Source organism: Loxodonta africana, chromosome 1, assembly GCF_030014295.1.
Source record: "Loxodonta africana isolate mLoxAfr1 chromosome 1, mLoxAfr1.hap2, whole genome shotgun sequence".
Classification (NCBI taxonomy): domain Eukaryota; kingdom Metazoa; phylum Chordata; class Mammalia; order Proboscidea; family Elephantidae; genus Loxodonta; species Loxodonta africana.
In genome coordinates, this window is record NC_087342.1 from 174288150 (window position 1) to 174309129 (window position 20980).

The 20980-nt window shown below is 36.0% G+C and overlaps 1 protein-coding gene across 2 annotated transcripts in view; it reads left to right on the top strand.

Annotated features, from left to right (window-relative positions):
- CDC40 (cell division cycle 40) overlaps positions 1 to 20980 on the top strand; it is a 61909-nt gene that overhangs the window by 38815 nt on the left and 2114 nt on the right. For both annotated transcript variants that reach the window (XM_003404295.4, XM_064289686.1), the window contains 10 exons: positions 2238 to 2377; positions 3477 to 3573; positions 4898 to 5037; positions 5853 to 5927; positions 9739 to 9784; positions 11899 to 12000; positions 13704 to 13819; positions 14051 to 14184; positions 18958 to 19034; positions 20372 to 20516. In XM_003404295.4, coding sequence (XP_003404343.1) covers positions 2238 to 2377; positions 3477 to 3573; positions 4898 to 5037; positions 5853 to 5927; positions 9739 to 9784; positions 11899 to 12000; positions 13704 to 13819; positions 14051 to 14184; positions 18958 to 19034; positions 20372 to 20516 — 1072 coding nt within the window. The remainder of the gene's footprint in view (positions 1 to 2237; positions 2378 to 3476; positions 3574 to 4897; positions 5038 to 5852; positions 5928 to 9738; positions 9785 to 11898; positions 12001 to 13703; positions 13820 to 14050; positions 14185 to 18957; positions 19035 to 20371; positions 20517 to 20980) is intronic.

The window sequence follows — 20980 nt, forward strand, 5'->3', positions numbered from 1 at the left end:
ATTGACACAGTGGCTAGAACAGTGGGCTCAAGCAGAACAACAATTGTGAGGCTGGTGCAGGACCAGGCAGTGTTTTGTTGTACACAAGACTGCTATGAGTTGGAATCGACTCAACGGCACCTAACAGTAACAGATTGCCTTGATGAGACTGTTGGTGGAATTATAGACATCAAAGGCAATTCCGGTGAGAGCGCAGAAGGAAGTGAGGAGAGCTCTGAAGCCTCTGTTGTCTTAGAGAGTACACATGGCACCAGCAGCATCATGTTGCTAGAAATGTAGACGTTAAATGTGCTGCTTCTGGTGAAGTTTTCAAAGGAAATGATGAACATGTGGTTGGACAATGGAGTAAAGTGGAGCTTTTTATTCAGCGGCAAAGAACTTGTCCAAATTATGTTCACATGTTTGATGGAAGGTAGAACTTGTAAGTGATGAACTCGGATATATGGCTGATGAGATTTCTAAGCAAGATCTTAAAGGGGCTGCATGATTTCTTCTTGCCACTTAAAAAGCAAGAAGAATGAGATGGACTTAATGAACTGTGCAAAATGAAAACAGAACTTAAAGATTTGGAAAATCCTATTGTACAAACTAAGGACACAAATCCTGGAATGTTCAACAAGGACGTGGCTACACATCTTTTGTTAAAGAGATTAAGCCTGTGACTGATGGATCTAACCAACTACCCACAGCAGAAAACCCATGAGCTTAGACTAAAGGGGACAGAGTGAAAACAAAAGAACACCGTCTACCTCTTGGAATTCTACAGGCAGGAAACAGGCCAAAGAAGCTACATCTTTTATCCTGCAAAATAAGAAAAGGAACTTCCCTGGAGCAGCACACAGATCAGCAGAACTCTTGGAAGGAGCAGGGGAAGCAGGGCCTTCTGGGTTTCAAAGGGTGAGGCTACAGTCTCCTGGATCTCAAAGGATACAGCCACGGCTTCCTGGGTTTCAAAGAGTCAGATCTTCACCAACTGAATTCCTGAGTGTGGGGCTGCTGTTAAGTTTTGCTAGGAGGATGGAGCCCCTGCCTAAAGCTGAAGGGGTGGGGCTGTCATGCCCAAGGGGCAGAAGAACAAAACCTTCCAGGGCTGAGGGGGTGGAGTCACCATTTAGATGCCTTAGGAGATGGTGCCGCCTAAGAGGGGAGGGTTGCCATCCCAGAGGGCCTAGCATGCAGAACTGAATGTCAGGGCTGAGGGACTCCCACCCAGATGGTAGAGGGCAAGCCAATTGCCCAGGTGATCTCAGAGAAGAGAGGATTATTTTCAAGCCTTGAGAACTAGTATAACTTGTTCTGCTGGGTTTTGGATTTGCTTAGTCCCTATTATCCCTTCTTTCCATCCAATTTCTCCCGTTTGTAATGGAAATGTCTACTTTGTGCCTATTCTACCCTTGTACTTTGGAAGCAGATAACTGGTATTCCAGATTTCACAGGTTCACAGATGGAGAGTTTTGCCCCAGGATGGAATACACCTAACATCTCACCCATATTTGATTTAGATGAGTCAGAAGATGAAATTTTGGACTTGGAGTTGATTTAAGATTTGGGGGATGATGTGATGGGATAAATGTGTTTTGCATGTGGGAAGGATGTGAATTTTTGGTGTGAAAGGCTAAAATATTACGGATTGAGCCACGTCCCCCTAAAATGTGTTGTAAATCCTAACCTTTATGCCTGTGGTTATAATGCTCTGAAGGAAGGACCTTGTCTCTTCTGAGCTTCAGCTCCTAGGTGATCTCCATTTGACTCGGCATGTACCTTCCCCCATCTCTACATGGTAGCTTTCATTTAATTTCTTTTATATTTCAAAAGAGATGTGATTCAACATTAACCTTACACTAATCCTGTCTCATTAATATAACAATGACACTGGGTTACTTTAAAAAGTAGTAAAATCCAGTTACATAGGTCTAGGATTCATTAAAACAATTGTATACCATAGTAGGGTTACATATCTGGGTCTTTTTATTAAACTTGGGTTATCTTTAAATATATTAGAATTTGCAAAATATTGCAGTGGTAGAAAGCTTCTTTGTCCAGAAGGTTGAATCCCTCTTTGTGTAGCATGAGTTGCTATGTCTGGCAGATTCATACAGCTTTTGTTTTGTGTTTGTTGATAAATCTTTAATCACTTTAATAATCACCTGTCTTGAGCCATATAAAGTAAAATTCATATATGCCGATAACTTCTTTAGAAAATATCCACATTTGTAATCTTTTTTTTTTAAACGTAGGTTTAACTGTGTTTGAAACTGGTCAGAAGAAAACAGAAAAGAGGAAAAAATTCAAAGAAAATGATGCATCAAATATTGATGGTTTCTTGGGACCATGGGCAAAATATGTGGATGAAAAAGATGTAGCCAAACCTTCAGAAGTAAGCTTTGATGTTTTTCATTGTCAATTCAGGTGTACAGTGGGTCTCTGTGAAGGATATCTCTGTTAATAAGCTTGAGATTTCCTTGGGGAACAAATGACTCATCAGAATTTTTCAACTGTTGTTTGAGAAAATAAAATAATTTTTGTTTGTTTTTCTTTGAAATATTTTTATTTAATTATTAGTTTACTTTTAAATTTCTGACAGCGTAATACATCCATATTGTTTTTTAAAAAATAGTACAGGCAGTCCCCGGGTTCCGAATGGCCAACTTACAGACAATTCCTGCTTGCCCTTCAATATTATGTAAATTTGCCCTCACTGTGAAACAGCTGCCCCAGCCCCTACTTGCACCAAATTCTTCATCACAGTCACCTTCATTTGCTGCGTGTATAGCTTTTAAATTATTGAAAAGGTTTTGAGCTTTTTCTTGCACTAAATTAAGGCTAAATAAGAACCATATGTACCTGTCCCGATTTACCCACACATTCAACTTAAAGACACACTTAGGAAAGGATCACTTTCGTAACCCAGGAACTGCCTGTATGTATATATGTACACATACCTATACATACATATATACACACATACACTGCTGTTACTTTATTTTAGACTCTATCTATTGATTTCTTTGTTATTATCAATAGAGATGTACTACTACCCTACATTGCCTCCCCAACTCCTCCCAAGAAAATTGTAGTCATTGCTTATATCCTTAAGACTGTATGTAAAATCTGTTTACTGAAGAACCAAATCATATGTTAAAATTCAGTTTCCTTTCCGGTAATAGATTTTCTAATTGCCTCACGTTTTTACTTGCATAATTTGCATAATATGTTACAGATTTTCTAGGAGTTCCAGAAAGGATAGGTTCTGTATAAAATCAGTTTAAAAATATTATCTAGTACTCATGTATTTAATGCCATTTTGTAATCCATGGGAGAGGTAATCAGTCTCAGCTTACGGAAAGGTTGAGATTGTTACCCTTACAGCTATTGCTTCACCAAAAGAATAGACTCCATTATAAAGAATTTATAACTAACTTTGTATATGGTAGGGTTCTAGAATATTCATTTTAAAGTTCACTCTATTTCCTTAGGAAGAACAGAAAGAATTGGATGAAATCACAGCAAAGAGGCAGAAGAAAGGCAAACAGGAAGATGAGAAACCAGGAGAGGAAAAGACAATCTTACATGGTAATATATTTTTTATATTTCTTCATCTTTATGATAAACTGTAGGATGTTTACTCTGTTCACATAATATCAATTGCCCTTACTGTCAGCTGCTATGAAGTCATTATATTTAGTATGATTATATTGGACAATTTGTACCCTAAATAAATCACAGCAAATTCTTCTAGGTAATGTGCTAATAAAGGAGAAAAAAATAGCATGATTAATAATAGCCACAGATAATTTTTTTTCAAGTATTAGTGAGTAAAAAAAGTGGTAAAGAAGAAACCTGAATGGGCCACAATCGGTTTTTCCAAGCAAATTGAGTTCATAGAGCCCAAGACAGTCATTTTAACCTAAATATTTTCTAGGTATTCTCATAGTTCCTAACTGCTACTAAATTATACTTTAAAAGAATATTTTCTTTCATTGGAGATTAAGACTTTCGTAATTATTTTCATTTGTAGAAAGAAGTATGTATTCACCAAAATAAATTATAAATATTCTAGAATGTCCCTGGTTTGTTAATAATTAAGTATATTTAGGAAATATGTAGTGATCATCTGAAACAATAAATAATTTAGCACTGATAGTGTTGATTATTCTAATGTTGCATCATATAGCACATATTTAAGTTTAATGAGGCCATATTTGGTTTTTAAGCTCCAAGTTTCTCTCTAAAGAATCTATTTAGTACTATAGTGCCTGCAACCTTAACAATCAACAGTCAATGTTTATCGAGTAATTACTCTGTGCCGGACATGCTGGTAAATGTTATATATAAACTATGTCATTTAATTCCCGCAAGTTACTTATATGATAAAATTTATATGACAGTGGGAAAAGAGAAATGAAAAAGGAACCTGGAAGAGCGTAAGAGGAAAGCAGAGAAAAGGAATAGTTGATGTTTTTATTTTTTTTTTGTTTGTTTGTTTTATTTTAACTTCCCACATATCCTGCTTTGTTTCTCATTCTTTGCCAGCGACTCACAAGGTCCAAGTATTATTCTTTTCTTCTCTCGTTGTAATTGTACTTAATTGAAGTCTTTCTTACATATCTCTAAAATGTGTAACTGAGTAGAAGAAATATAAATCTTACTTAAAGGTCTAATATTCCCTGGGTATTTAAGAATTCCAAAATACTACTCTTATTGTAAATAATAGAAATGATTTCAGGCTGCTAGATTTTGACTGACCTTTGGTCTTAACATCACCGGAATATTATTACCTAAACCTTAATACAGAATGGTATTCCTAGCAATAAAATGTTTGTTATTTTAAGCGTATAGATTTCATAGCTATGGCTTATATTTTTGTTCACTGACATTTTTTTTGGCCTTGTTTCAGTCAAAGAAATGTATGACTATCAGGGCAGGTCCTATCTTCACATACCTCAAGATGTTGGTGTTAATCTCCGGTCAACTGTGCCACCTGAGAAGTGTTATCTCCCAAAAAAACAAATTCATGTGTGGTCCGGGCACACAAAGGTAGGCAAGTTGGTTGTTTTTGTTTGTTGTAATGTTATAATAAAAAAGCCAACATAAAGTTTCAGTTATTAGTGTGGAACATTCAATATTTCTGGTAAAGATGACAGAACAGGGAAGTAAATTGAAGAAAAAGTTCGGCTTTGGAGATACCCACACTTACCAGTCACAATGACTAGTCTTCAAAGCCATTTGGGTTGGCCATGGCATAAGCATTCATGGCTTGGTGTTCTGTCCCCTTTTTGCAGCCCAGGCCTTTTAGCACAAGCCCTGCCACAATCTGCTTCCTCTTGGCCACTAAGTCAGTGAGTAATGGGCTAGTACTAGAACCAAACCTCCTGCTTAGCCTCAGTAAGTGTGCCTTAGCTCTTGGGGTTATCATACTTCAGAGATGATTAGATGCTCCCTGGCTTATAAACTATGGTAATATATAAACTAAGGCAGAGACAAGATACTTGAAAACTTTTGATATTGAAATTCATTGTCATTTGCACTATTCCAACTGGCAGTTTTCAGCTCTTTGCAAAGAGGTATCAAATCTGTTGAAGAGGCTGTGTAAAAGAAGGAAGAGGAGTGATTGATTCAGGATTCCTTTGGGTGAGGAAGTCAACATTAGAGGCTAAAAAAAAATCTTCAGAAGATTAGTGTCAAGAAGAGCTGCTCTTAGAATACTAATGAAGGTTATTCTGGGGTATGATTTTTGGAATGAAGAAAAACAGTAAATCAGATTGCTTAAAAATACACTGTCTTTTTCTTGTGTTTAATTTTGGCTGATAAATAGAATGCTTCTGACTGATAACTGTAACACCTTTTTATAGGGCGTCAGTGCAGTCAGATTGTTTCCTCTCTCTGGCCATTTGTTGCTCTCTTGTTCCATGGACTGTAAAATTAAGGTGAGTTTTCAGTAACAGAATAGAGGTACTGCAAAGCTAGTGGTTTGGTTAAATCTATTTGGCTGATTATAAATATATTTGGGTTTGTTAGGTAATTAGAGTAGATTATTTTCTCTTAGGCCTTGTGAATGCAGGAATTTATGAACTGCTTCCAAACATGTACATAGATTCAAATACGGTGCTGTGGCTCAGTTGGCTAGGCTCTTTTGTAAGCTTAGATAACTGATTAGGACATAATCCAATCACTTTGGCTTTAGGCACATAAATATTTTTTCACTAGTAATGCATTTTTATAGTGGTTTTGGGTATGTAACTAAGTTCATTTGTTCCTTAGAACCTTACAAGGAACAGAGGGCATGTGATAAAAATCCCTCTTTTAGAGAGTACACAACTGAGTTTTGATGTGTTTGTTGTCTTTTTTTGGTTTGTTTTTTGTTCAAGGACATAGTATTCATAAGGCGCAGAGCCTGACCCAGAAGCGAGATCTTCGGATCTAGTGGTTCTTGCCTCCTCTTTCAGCATGTATTTTAAGATGGGACAGGTAAAGGGTTAGAATGTAGACAGTGGTTTTTCAGCTGTGGTGCAGGGTCCTGAGGTCCCGCGGAGTTAATTTACAACTGCCGTGAGAGAGGGGCTGTTCAACCACAGAAGCTCTGATTTTAATGTTTTTATATAAAAAGTTTACAAATAAGACTTCATTTTGAAAAAAGATTCTACTGCTTTAAAAAAAATTGTAAAACACAGACATGGGGGTGGGGTGGAGAAGCACCCATCATGATGTGGTACTAAGCTATTTCTTATAGAAACTTTTATTTTCATTTATTTTTTATTTGTCTTTAAGAAGAACTTTCCTCTTCATATATGTTACTTTGAAAATTAAAACAACTTGGACATAGTGCATGTATTTGGTCTCTTTTCCTACTATCCGTTCCAGCTTTTAGCCCAACCAGATTTGGAGCTCTGGTTTGTAACATACCAAAGAAAGAGTATGTTCTCCACTTTTATTCGTATGTTAAAAAATTAATGTCTAATTCTTGTTTACATGCTTATTTTTGTAATACTGCAAAAATATGCATCGTATTGATATTATTGGTTTTAATTTTTTGTTTTAATAATTAATATTTACATTACTTTTCCATTTATCTTTAAATGATTTTTTGTGTTATTGTTGCTAAAGATTGTGTTCTCTTCATCTTATTGCATGAGAACAAATGTACATTATGAAATTTAAATACTCATTTCCAGAAAAAAATTTAATTTGGTATAATAATGTAATAATGTAAATGATCATGTAAAATATAGATTTTTTTTTAAATGTGATACAGGATAACTTCTGTTGAGAAGTACCATCTTTTTTTTCAAAGATCATTGAAAGTTTATATATGGTTTTACATTACAAATTATATTCAGTGTTTGTCATTCCATTTTCATTTTTTTAAGTTTATTTTTCTGCTGTATGTATATTACATTAGAGTAGTGTTCTCTTCTTTCTTAAAGAGTTGGATTTTAATAAAACTGGTAGAAAAAATTTTAGGCCTTTTAAAAGAGATTCTTTTTCCCTTGACTGCTTGGTTGGTTGAAGTGGTAAATGAAAAAAGAATCATGGTCTAAATACAAACTGAGCTAACTCTTCAAAATGGCTTTACTGAATGTATATGTGCAAAGATAAAACTACAAGTAATATCATCCCAGTATTGTTCATAATAGCAAAAAAAAAAAATTGTAAAGATTTTGAACTCTTTAAATGATGGGGATTTATTAAATAAATGAGTATATCCATATAACGGAATAGAATTCTTTGTAGCCATTCAAACATGCAGGAGCATGTATTATCCTGGAAAGTTGTGCACACATGCGTGTGTGTGTGTTTCAGTGAATAAAGGTAATTCCAATTTTATATTTAAAAAATCAGTGGTTATGTTTGTGTGGTATAATCATAGGTAATTTTAGTTATTTGCATTTTCTTATTTTTCTCAATTAGCATGCGTTACTGAAATAATTTTTAAAAATTTGAATAGGCCGAGTTTGTTAGTTCCCCTGAAAACCATCCTTGTTTATAATTACAGCTCTCTTTATAACTGTCTCTTTATAATACATTAGCCAGGGGAATTTTACCTTCTCTATTTCCCTTTTCTTTTTATCTTTAGTACTCTTCCTTATATCTGTAGCTAATACTTTCTATTTCTCTTCCACATTGTTGAACTTAGCATTTCTAGGTATCACCCTCATCATTTTAGCAATTACACCATATTTCATGAGACCTAAGTAAATCTGGTATATAGATCAACACCTGAGTTTTACTTAAAGTGTCAACTGTACTCATTATGTAATTCATGATTTTTCTTAGCAGGAATATTCCCAGCCACTTCTCCCAGTTCGTATAGTCTTAGAGAAGCTCACAATTAGCTGCTGTTCAGCGGGAGTCGGGAGTGTGGTAGAAAAAACTCAGCTGCTAGTACATGTCAACTTCACTATGGGAAAAGCCTTTTTAAAATCTTAAATCTAAAAGAATAGTTCTTATTTTTTGCATATGTTATCTCTGGATTGGTATGATGGTTTGATAAATATCAACCCTGTAGTGCTTGTGGGACTTGGAAAGTTGAATCATTAAAATTTTATCTTTTGTAAATAATTCATGATTATTACCAATATATAAAGAGAGCTTTTTTTGATGAGAGCAACCGTTTAGGCTTTTGTCTCTAGTAGATTAAAATGACAAGCCAGTAGTTTGGAATAAAGACCCTTATTTCCTTTAACTTTTACTTAATTAAGATTATGGTCTTCTTTTAGACCAATTTAAAAAAAACCCTAGAATTCAATTTAGTTCACTTCTATAAACATTTGTTAGGTGCTGATTATGTGCTTGGGCCTTTGGGATGATCATTTCATTATGATGATCATTATAGAGACATGCAGAAGGTATTCTGATTTTAAAAAGGAAGCACAACTCACCTAGCCTGGGCATTCAAGGGGAGATGAGCCTCTAGGGAAGAATAGGAGTATTAACTCAGTAATGGGAGAGATGGAAGAGGGGTGGGGCAGAGAGTAGAGCATGGTGTGTGCTGAAGACTACAATGGTTTTTTGGCTATTGGAGCCTAAAATCTTAGAGACACAGAATAACTGGAGTCCTAGGCAAGGGACCATGCCTTGCTTGCCTGCTGTGCTGTGGGAACTGAGACTTTTTTCCTTTGGCACTGGGTAGCCATGGACTGCTTTGTGTTTTAGAGTACTAGCAACATTGTAAGGGATTTTATTTCAGGCAGGCAAGACTAAAGGTAGTTTTGAAGTTGTTGTATTTATCTATTCTAGATGTAATAAGCATTAGGAGCCTGTTATATTTCAGACTAGATCATCATGTTTATACAGTATAATACTTGTTACTTCAGGGAAGGAAAAAAATTGTCAGCATCAAAATGTTATGCATGGCAGTTTTAATAATTATTTTTAAAATTAGTTCGTGCTATTACAAAAATTGAAGCTTTTCATCATAGAAAATATATAATACAGAAAAGAACAATAAAAAAAATCACCTATATTACCTCCATCTACAGTTCTCTTGATGTTTTGATGTATCTTTCGGTATCAGATTTTTAAGTTTACTGGTAGTTTTAATGGATGGATGGCTATATGGTGTGTGTGTGTATGTGTAGTTCAAATAGTACAACACCTAAACTAGCAACATTAAGCAATAGCATTATACACAGTATGCACATATACAGCCATCATATGACTGTTATTGATTGAAAATTGTCATCTTACTGAAGTCTTGTATGAAATTTATTATTTCTGTATGCTGTTTTTTTCCCCCAGTTATGGGAGGTTTATGAAGACCGGCGCTGTCTGCGAACATTTATTGGTAATGTTTCTTTTCTCTCTAGCTATAAATCTGTTTGGGAAGACTTTTTCTAACTAATATGATATCACTAACAGTAATTTTCCGACACTAATAGGAAGGAAACTCTTGAAGGGTGAGTCGGGTTCCCTGCGTAGACAAAAAAAGGGAACTAGGAAGTGTGAGTAGCAGAAGTAAAAGCAAAAGTGGTATGAGAAGGCATGCTACTTCGGGAAAACCACATATATTCCAGAACTGCCAGGTTATGGGATTTGGTGAGAGATGAAGTTGGAGAAAAGTAGTCAAAGGGCGGCTGGAGCATGAAGGACCTTATGTGCCATTATAAGGAGTTTAGACTGTATATTGAGGATAGTGAGTAGCCATTAACAGCAAGAAAGCAAAATGATTAGATTGAAGTTTATGAAAATCACAATGGCCATCTGGAAGATGCACTTGTAGGCAGGCCTGGAAGCAGGGAAATGAATTACAAGTTTATATCATTCTTCTGGATTAGAGATGATGAGAGCTTGAACCAAAACAGTGGAGACAGAAAGGAAGGGAACGATCAAGAATTAAAAATCAGTGGGATTTAGTAACTGGATGTGAATGATAAGAGCCAGCCAGGAATCTAGGATGACGCCTCCTTGGCTGGATGAATGGTGGTGCCATTCACCAAGATAGGGAACATAACAGGATGAGGTTTTGTGCTCATTGAATTTGAGCCACCTTTTAGATGTTATTGTCTGATGCCATGGAGTCCATTCCAAGTCATAGTGACCCCATGTGACAGAGATGTCAAGCTTGGAAGAGAGATTGGGAATTGGCAGCTAAAGTATTAAAGGATGAGATTTAGAGAACTCCTCGAAGGAGAGAAGAAGGTCAAAGAGAGGACAGTCCTGGGACCAGCCGTTTTTGCTAAAGAATTGTTTATTGCATGTCAGATTTCCTTTGAAGGCTAGTCATCGTTTCCAAATAAACTGTATCACAGTGAAACTCTATTTGTGTGCATCTTGGTGGCTCTGTTTTTAGCTTTGCTATGATTTTAGGACCACATTTGTAAATACCGCTGCACAAATAAATACTGCTGAAGACACTGCTGTGGCGGCAGTAGCCAAAAGGAAGTCTTGTGGGAAGGCTACCAGCCATGTTCAGGGGAAGAAACATCTCCTTCAGATACAGTGGATGTGGTCCCCATCTGTCTCCCCTGCACTGGGAGGCCGTTTTTCAGTGATGTCCTTGGGAAGATGATAGCACCTCTGACTGGGACTTCTGCTGCAGAAAAGAATGCCTGACTGCCATGGCACATACTGCCTGAGTGGAGTTCACTGATGGTGGTGGAGGTTGAGGGCTGCTGTGTACGGTTGACGGTTTGTTCCATGCACATTTTGTACAACTGTACATGGCAGTTTGGTCATGGTGGGGGAGTTAAAAATAGGAAGGTTTCTGCTTTCATTTAGCTACATTTTATTTGTCCCTGTAACTTTCAAAAGAGTTGATTGGCTCTAGCAAGATTGATTTCTAAGTAAAGCATAATCAGCACCTTGAATTTAATTTACTGTCAAAATGCCACCTTAAAATAGAAGCCAACATTTGTTTTCAAAAAGGCTTAGTCTCTGAAATTCTGAATCAGTGTCTGTGAAATTTGGTAATGTGATCTCAGAAATATACAATCATTGAACAAGGGCTACAGTTTCTCAAACTTGAGGTTTAGATCACTTTGTTTTCATTTCCAGCCTGGTGAGCAATCTGAGTGACCCACCAAAATGTCAGCAGTCGCTTCTCTTTCATTGGCAACAGTTGGCCTATTATGTTTCCATAACTTCTTGGCTGTTTAGTCATCAGCTGCATGTGCTGCATGTTAAGAGATTGCCGGGACAAACTTTAAAAAAAAAAAATTATACCCTTTTTTTTGGTTCTTACCTAAATGTTATCTATTAAAATCTTCTGAGGAGCTTCTTAAAGGGGAGGAAAAAAACCAGCATTCCAAAATGCATACAAGAAATCAGAGGATGGAGTTCCAGTGATTTTGACTCATAGCCTGCCTGAGAGCTACTGTTTAATGCTGTTTCCCTTAGGGTGTTTATGTTTTAGCAGAAGATACTCCACCTCACCTTCAGTTCTGTTGTCTTTGCCCTTAGGTCACAGTAAAGCTGTTAGGGACATCTGCTTCAATACTGCAGGGACACAGTTCCTCAGCGCCGCTTATGATAGGTATCTTAAGCTCTGGGACACTGAGACAGGTAAGAGGTTAGGCTGATACATACTTATAAGTTAGCATTTATAAATGGAGCAATGTGAGTAGTCTTTTGTGACAAAATGGTACCATCTCTTAACTGCTGGTGTTCATTCTTCATAGTGTGAGCTAACAGCACAAAATGTTTGTAGAGATGAAACTCAGCTATATAAGTAGCTCTTTCACTGTGAAACTTTTTTCCACCAAGTATAATTTACAAAGCGTACATGTTGATAGACAAGCAAATTTGAAATCTTCCATATACTTTCTAATTGATCTTTTTCTTCCCCTACATGACCTAGCACAGTACATTGCACAAAATTAAAAAACACAATAAAATGCCTGATGAGCAGAATCAAATTTAACTGGTCAAATTGGTTAAAACGTAGTGCTAATCCTCCACAGCCAGTTGCCTTTGTATGTCCGCAGCCATACTAATTGCATCTGTTTGTTGTGGCTGATACAATTTTATATAATTAGAAAACTTTCTTTCATTTTACTGATTTTTAAGAGTGGTGATAGTAGCTAATATATATTGAACACTTACTGTTTACCAGGTATGCCAAGTACTTACAAGCAGTATCTCATTTAGTCCTTAAAATACCTCTATGAGTTAAGTACTGTTATTACATAAAAACAAACATAAAATACATTGCTGTCGAGTCAATTCCAAGTCACAGCGACTCTATAGGACAGAGTAGAACTGCTCCATAGGGTTTCCAAGGCTGTAATCTTTATGGAAGCAGACTGCCACATCTTTTTCCCGCAGAGTGGCTGGTGGATTCAAACTGTGATCTTTTGATTAGCAGCAATAGCTCTTAACTGCTGCACCACCAGGGCTCCCCTTACACGTTATAGGTAAGGAAATTGGGGCTTGAAGAGGTAACTTTTCCAGGGACACAGAGCTTTTAAGTGACATAGTTGGGATTCAAACCAAGGTCTCTCTGATGGCAAAGCCCACGCTCTTAACTTCTTTAGTTGTGATCCTCAATTCTGACTGTACAGTTTCCTGGTTAAATATTACTGATGCCTGGGTCTCAGCCCCAGAGATTCTTGTGTAATTTGTTAGGGTGTGGCCAACACTAAGTGATTCTAACATGTAGGCAGGGTTGAGAAACCATGACTCTACGGGCTTTTTTTAAAAAAATCAAAATGTAATATATATATTGTACAGTGTATGAAATGAATAAATCTTCAGTGTTTAACTACCACCAAGATGAAAAAGTGAAGCATTTCTGGCATCCTGTATGAGTTTCTTCTGCCCTTTCCCAGTCTGTAGCCACTGTCCTGACTTTTGTCATTATGGATTCATTTTGCCTGTTCTTGAACTTCCTATATATGGAGTCATACCATATGTACTCTTTGGTTTCTAGCTTCTTTCAGTCAACATAATATCTGTGAGATTCACCCATGTGGCTTACATATGAGTAGTTTGTTCTTTTTTATTGCTTGTAATATTCCATTGTATGAGTGGGACATACTATAATTTATCTATTTTGCAATTGATGGTACAGATTTACTTACGAAATTTTTTTTTATTTATAATCATTAAAAATTTGTGAAAAGGAACAATGAACATTATACTCAGGAGCAGGCAGGCTACCCTTTCTCAAAATTTATTATGCAGATGATCTCTAGATCTAAATCCCAGGGTCACCTTTAAGTGCTCAAATTTAGTTTTACCTATATAACTTTAGTCTTTGGTTTTAGGACAATGTATATCAAGATTTACAAACAGAAAAGTACCCTACTGTGTCAAATTTAACCCTGATGAAGATAAGCAAAATCTATTTGTGGCCGGGATGTCTGATAAAAAAATTGTACAGGTAAGTCTTTTCACAATATTTTTATTTATATTCCTGAATTTTATGTTGTATCAGGGAATTGAATATGAAATATTAACTTGTTTAATGTTTGTTACTTTTAGTGATTGCTGCTCTATTAAGTAGAAAACAGTAAATTATAAAAACACTCCCCACTTTCCAGAATTATGATCTTTGTTGGTTTTCATAAATCTACTCTGATCCTGTCTTGTCTTTTTCTTGTTTGATATACAGTGGGACATTCGAAGTGGAGAAATTGTGCAGGAGTATGATCGGCACTTGGGAGCTGTCAACACCATTGTTTTTGTTGATGAGAATAGGAGATTTGTAAGCACATCTGATGATAAGAGCCTAAGAGTTTGGGAATGGTGAGTTTCCACCAGTAGAAAATATGATTTATTTATATAAAGCAAGCCATTTAGAAGTTTATAGCCAAAGACAAAGCCTGATAATATGCCACCATTTGAATATTTTTCCAAGTGTGATCTCTGGCTTGCCAAAGTATTTTAAGAACCCACACTGTAGAAATAAAAATTTTCATATTTTACTTTTAAAATTTTTATTTTTATTTCTTTAGCCTTTGAATAGTCTGTCCAAAGGATATGTATGTAGTGATGTTTTTCTTGCAGTTGTGCTAGGTTTGTATTGTGCTATCCTACATTCGTTTTAGTATCTTACACGTCTTTACAAAATGACTAGCAAAAAATAGGAGCCACAAATGTACAGACTGTCTTGATTACCCTAAGGATTGAGCATAAGATCCTGGCCTCAGAACCAACTCAAACAAAATGTTGATACATCTTTTCATTTTTTAGATGTCTTCTTTGTAATTATTCAGTGCTGAAAATTGCTCCAAATCATTACCCCCTGACCTACCATTCATAACCTGAAATGGCAGAAAATGCATGTTTTACTTGTAGAATAAACAGAATATGTTAATTTTGCTTTCCGGAGAGGGGGAGGGAAGAAGACACTTCTAAAACTAACAAATGTTAAAGCTTGTTTCATTAAGTATTATGTTTTATAATTTAGTTGCAATGAAATGCATAGTGATCTTTTTGTTAAAATGAATGTTTGGATGGAACTCAGCTTATTTTTATAATCTCTTGTGAAGCACAGCTCAACATGGTACAGCCTTGCAGAGACTGGAAAGTGGGTCTCCCCACTGCCAGCAGTCCTGCTTTAAGAAGAAACGGGAAGCCTCGAACCACAGCTGTTGGCTTCCTCTTCAGACTGAGTCCCTTCAGGGAGTTGAGCCAGGTCCCTGCTGTATCTAACCATTTTCAGGGCAATTTGGGAAATGGAAGATTTAATGTAATTTAACTGTGGCCTCTCCCACACTCTCCACCTCTAGTACACCCCTACAAATTACCCCCAATTAATAGCGAATTGAATATATATAGATATATAATGGTCTTAACATATAACATCATCCTCAAGGTCCATGGTTTGAGACTACCTCAGAATTAAGATCTTTCTTAATTCAGAAATGATATTCCATGCTGAGATTCTGTGTGGACACTGTTTTCTGTAAGCCACCTTACATCATTTGCACAATAGTCTGTAGATTAAACATACATATATGTGTTTTGTTTTGTCGATACTACTGTTTAATCTTTCATCCCTAAAATTTCATAGGTTTCTGGTAGTTTTGCTAATGAATTCGTTTCCAAACTGAAAATCATTTACAACACGAGTTACTTAGTGTACGGAATTATAGTATCTTAATTAGAAAATAGTGCTGTGTTCATTAAATATAAGTATGCCTAGCAGACATTTTTGCTGGAAACAATGAAGTCCCCAGGGTCACTTAGATTCATTTCTTGTTCTAAAACTTGCTGAACCAAGAGTTCTTGTTCATTAGAACTCCTTGTTCATTAGAATTTCTTTGTTTTTAGTAAAACATGATTAATATGAACCCGGACTATGATTAACTTAATTTAGAAATGCTCTATGTTTTAATCCATGTTATAAAACTATTACCCATAATAATAAATGTGTGGAAGGAAAAACAGTTGAACCTTTTTCAGCTTAAGACTCTTTCTATATATTTGGGTCATTCTGAACGTCAGTTCTTGTCGATGGCCTTGTTCTCCAGGTTATACTTGAAATTTTTTTTCTTTCACCAAACCCTGAAATTTTTCGTAATCATTTGCTTCTTTGGGATGGATGGATAGATGGATGGGAAAAATCCTTACATCAAGGCAAATTATTATTGTTACTGTTATTTTCCAATTAATCAAAGTATTGAAACTTAAACCATACTTTGAAATTGCTGCTTCATATTCTGTGTTGTTCATCAGATTACAGTTCCCACACAGTACTCTGAAAAAAACACTTCTGGTCTCTCACAAAAGCAGCGAGACCAAAAATCCTTTCAGGCACAAATACCAGAAGAGAAACTAGAAGCTGAGAGCTCCTAAAAATCAAACACTTATGAACTCATCAAAAGAGTAAAAAGACAACCTACAGACTGGGAAAAAAAATTTGGCTACAACAAATCTGATCAGCATCTAATCTCTAAAATCTACAGATACTGTAAACCCTCAACAACAAAAAGACAACTCAATTAAAAAAATGGGCAAAGAATATGAACAGGCACTTCACTAAAGAAGACATTCAGGCAGCTAACAGATATATGAGGAAATGCTCAACGATCATTAGCCATTAGAGAAACACCAATCAAAACTACAATGAGATATCTCATCCCAAGAAGGCTAGCAATAATCCAAAAAACACAAAATAATAAATGTTGGAGAGGTTGTAGAGAGACTGGAACACTTATACACTGCTGGTGGGAATGTAAAATGGTACAGCCACTTTGGAAATCGATTTGGTGCTTCCTTAAAAAGCTAGAAATAGAACTTCAATATGATCCAGCAATCCCATTCCTTGGAATATATCCTAGAGAAATAAGAGCTGTCACACAAATAGATATATGCACACCCATGTTCACTGCAGCACTGTTCACAATACCAGAAAGATGGAAATAACCTAGGTGCCCATCAACAGATGAAGAATAAACAAATTATGGTATATTCACACAGTGGAATACTACACAATGATAAAGAACAACAGTGAATCTGCGAAACATCTCATAACAACATGGATGAATCTGGAAGGCATTATGCTGAGTGAAACTAGTCAGTTGCAAAAGGACAAATATTGTATGAGACCACTATTACAAGAACTCAAGAAAAGGTTTAAACACAGATGGTTTGATGGTTATGAGGGTGGGGAGGAGGAGAGAGGGGTATTCACTAATTAGGTAGTAGATAAGAATTATTTTAGGTGACGGAAAGGACAACAGACAATACAGGGGAAGTCAGCACAACTGAACTAAACCAAAAGCTAAAAAGTTTCCTGAATACAACCAAACACTTCGAGGGACACAGTAGCAGGGCGGGGGTCTGGGGACCATGGTTTCAGGAACATCTAGGTCAATTGGCATAACAAAGTTTATTAAGAAAATGTTCTGCATCCCGTTTTCGTGGGTGGCGTCTAGGGTCTTAAAAGCTAGTGAGCAGCATCTAAGATACATCAATTGGTTCCAGCCTACATGGAGCAAAGGAGAATGAAGAACACCAAAGACACAAGGAAAATATTAGAAAGAAAATATTAGCCCAAGAGACAGAAAGGGCCGCCTAAACCAGAGACTCCGTCAGCCTGAGACCAGAAGAACTAGATGTTGCCCACCTCCGACCAGTGACCACCCTGACAGGGAACACAACAGAGAGCCCGTGACAGAGCAGGAGAAAAGTGAGGTGCAGAACTTAAATTCTAGTAAAAAAAACAGACTTAATGAGACAGGAGGGACCCCGGAAGACGTGACCCCTAGACTCGATGTTAGCCCAGAACTGAAACTATTCCCGAAGCCAACTCTTCAGACAAAGATTAGACTGGACTACTCGTGAAGAGAGTGCTTCTTAGCTGAAGTAGACACATGAGACTAAATGGGCAGCCCCCTCTGGAGGCAAGATGTGAAGGCAAAAGGGACAGGAGCTGGTTGAATGGACACAGAAAATCTGGGGTGGAAAGGAGCGTGCTATCACATTATGGAGAGAGCAATGAAGGTCACATAACAATGTGTGTACAAGTTTTTGTATGAGAAACTAACTTGAACTGTAAATTTCCACTTAAAGCACAATAAAAAAAGAAAAAAATCCTTTCAGAATTACAAAGAATTTTTATTGTTAATATTAAGTGTTAAAATATTAAAACTAAATAAAAAATAATAGTAAAATGAAAAAACAACTTTTGGTGGTTCTAGATTTAGGTGATTAGTTTTAGATTTTTGTTCGTTTGATCCTTTATATCATTCACAGGAAATTTGTTTAATGCTTTTTATCTTGCACCATACTCATGCAGAATACCTTATTACATGCAAACTGAAAATAGAAGATGTCTATGTGCCAAGCACTTCGTCTTCCTGGCTTTGATCATTAATTCTGGATGGGCTGATCAGCCCACAGATCCCTGTACAGCTTTGCCTGCCATTCTTTTGCATTGCTAAGGACTCTTTAGCACCACTACCTACTTGCAGGGTAAAGACAAGTCTAGGTTGACTGGTAGATAAAAATAGTAATACTTCCTGTAAGCTGGAAACCCTGGTGGTGCAGTGGTTAAGCGCTACAGCTGCTAACCAAAAGGTCAGCGGTTTCAATCCACCAGGTGCTCCTTGGAAGCCCTGTGGGGCAGTTCTGCTCTGTCCTCTAGGGTCGCTATGAGTTGGAATCAGATGGATGGCAGTAGGTTTCGGTTTTGGTTTTCCTCTAGGCTTGCCTGAGACATCTTAGTTCTGCCTGCCATGGTACATGTGTAAATGAGCTCCTTATTAAAGAACTTTTAGTAATAGATTTTTTTTTAACATAAAGGCCAAAGTTCAAATCAAAGAGAGAAAAGTAAATCACTGATGCTCTTATAATTGTCATGGAAAATCACTTGTGAAGTAAAAGATCTATAAGAAATACAAGTCATTTTGTGATTTTCCTTTTTCCAGGAAGTTTCATGAAAGGTTTTTTCAAATATATATTTCTGAAGTTTGCTTTTTATTTGGTTATTATCCCTTTGTTTCAGAAATAGTTCTTCTAAAAGGTACTTTTAAACATTACCCATTCTGAAGTGCTATTTTTAATTTTTAGGGATATCCCTGTGGATTTCAAGTATATAGCAGAGCCCAGTATGCACTCAATGCCTGCCGTGACTTTGTCTCCAAATGGTGAGTTAGTACATAGAATGTGTTTTCACATGAGCTTCTAAGACAGAGTGTGATTTCTGTGTTCAATGGAAGCGTGGCCATTCCCTTCTTTACTGTCATAGTGCCATACTTTTATAAGGAAATACTTTCAATATTAGAAATAATCACTGGTTTTATTATATTAGTCACCTCACCTACTCCTGCTTTTAAAAGCGTATAATAATAAACAGTGATTTACAGCTAACATCAGCTGAGTATCAGGTTTTTTTTTTTTTTTAATAATTCTTCCAAGTCATCATAGTCATCAACTTAATGATTTATTGTGAGCTTCTTTTTTTTTTCAGGGAGTGGGAAATTGAGGTCTGTTTCCCTATAATAAAAACACCTATAACTTCACTATAAAAATTTTCTCAGGCAAAAGATAAAAAATTTAATTTTTTTAATACTATTTAATACTGTTCCCATTCAGTAATCTGTTGCCTTTTAATTACAAGGTAATTTATGCTGCAGATATACTGACAATATACTGCTATACTTACAGCTCTTAAATGAGGGTATTAAAGTGGAGGGTCTGATGTTTGAGTCCCTCAGTTACTGAAGTGTAGGGCAAGGAAGAGGAGGCAAGGACGAGTTTGCTCTTCCGTCAGGGCATCTGGCACAGGCAAATTAGGGATTGTTATCAAATGCCCTGTGAGTATTATGGGGGAAGAGCAACCCAACTGGATCTTGTTTTGGTAATCATTAAATTGTATACATTGTCATGTTACATCTATACTTTACGTAATGTGTTTTTAAACAATTACAAGCATTGTGGCCATCTTGAACAAGCCTTGGTGGGACCATTCCCTTAGTTGTGTATGCATGTATAGACCGCAGTTTAGGCTCTAGGGGCTTCGTGAATCCTGGGTAGGTGAAAGCCACATGGCATTTTAAAAATGTACTATCATTTTTTAACCTTTTTTTTTTTTTAATTGTAGTTTTATGTAATAACCCTAGGTTTTCTCACCAAAGTTAATCATTCCTTTTTCCATAATTAACACACTAGGTCTTCCTTCCCATAGTTCTATTGTCTTTACTTCCCACAAATTAATTTCATTTCATAAAATTCTAGACTTGGAATTTCTGTACCTTTTAAAAGTTTTTCTGTGGAAAATGTTCAATGATAAAAGATTGTATGAGCAAAATTCATTACTTTATATGTAAATATCTCTTCCAGTGAGGCAGGTGGTATGGTAAATGTATTTCTTATTATAAATAGTTGGAAAAAAAAAGAATATTAATGACAGTGAACATATTTAAAATAAGGTCTTTAAATTTTTCAGTCTTTCTCTAAAATGTCTCATTTATTGAATTTACAGGGAAATGGCTAGCATGCCAATCAATGGACAATCAAATCTTAATTTTTGGAGCACAGAACAGATTTAGATTAAATAAGAAAAAAATTTTTAAGGGCCATATGGTAGCAGGATATGCCTGTCAGGTGGACTTTTCACCAGACATGAGGTAAGTTTCAATCTTCTAATCTATTATATTCAAATATGATAATATAAACTTTTATACAGGAACACTTTACAAATCATTTTCACATATATAAATAGTATAAGAACTCTGTAATATGCCTAAATGGTAGATATAAAGTCAGGAACAAATTATGAAAATTACCTTTTTTTTTTTTTTTTTTTTAATTCTTACTTCAGTGTATCTCCTTGTATTGCTTAGTCCTGTGCTTTTTAACTACATAGTAAATCCCTGTCTATATGACCAATGCTGTATTTTCTCTCTGCTTTTCTAAGCAAGGCTATGAGGACAATAATCACTATATTGCTGTAATTGAATGAACACCAGAATAATTCTGTATTGCAATGTTCAAGTTAACAGCTTAACTACAGCTTGTCTGTTTTGAAACCTCAAATCCAGCTTCTGAATATTTCTGGGTCACAGTGGTTTTGTGAAGCCTGGAATCTTTC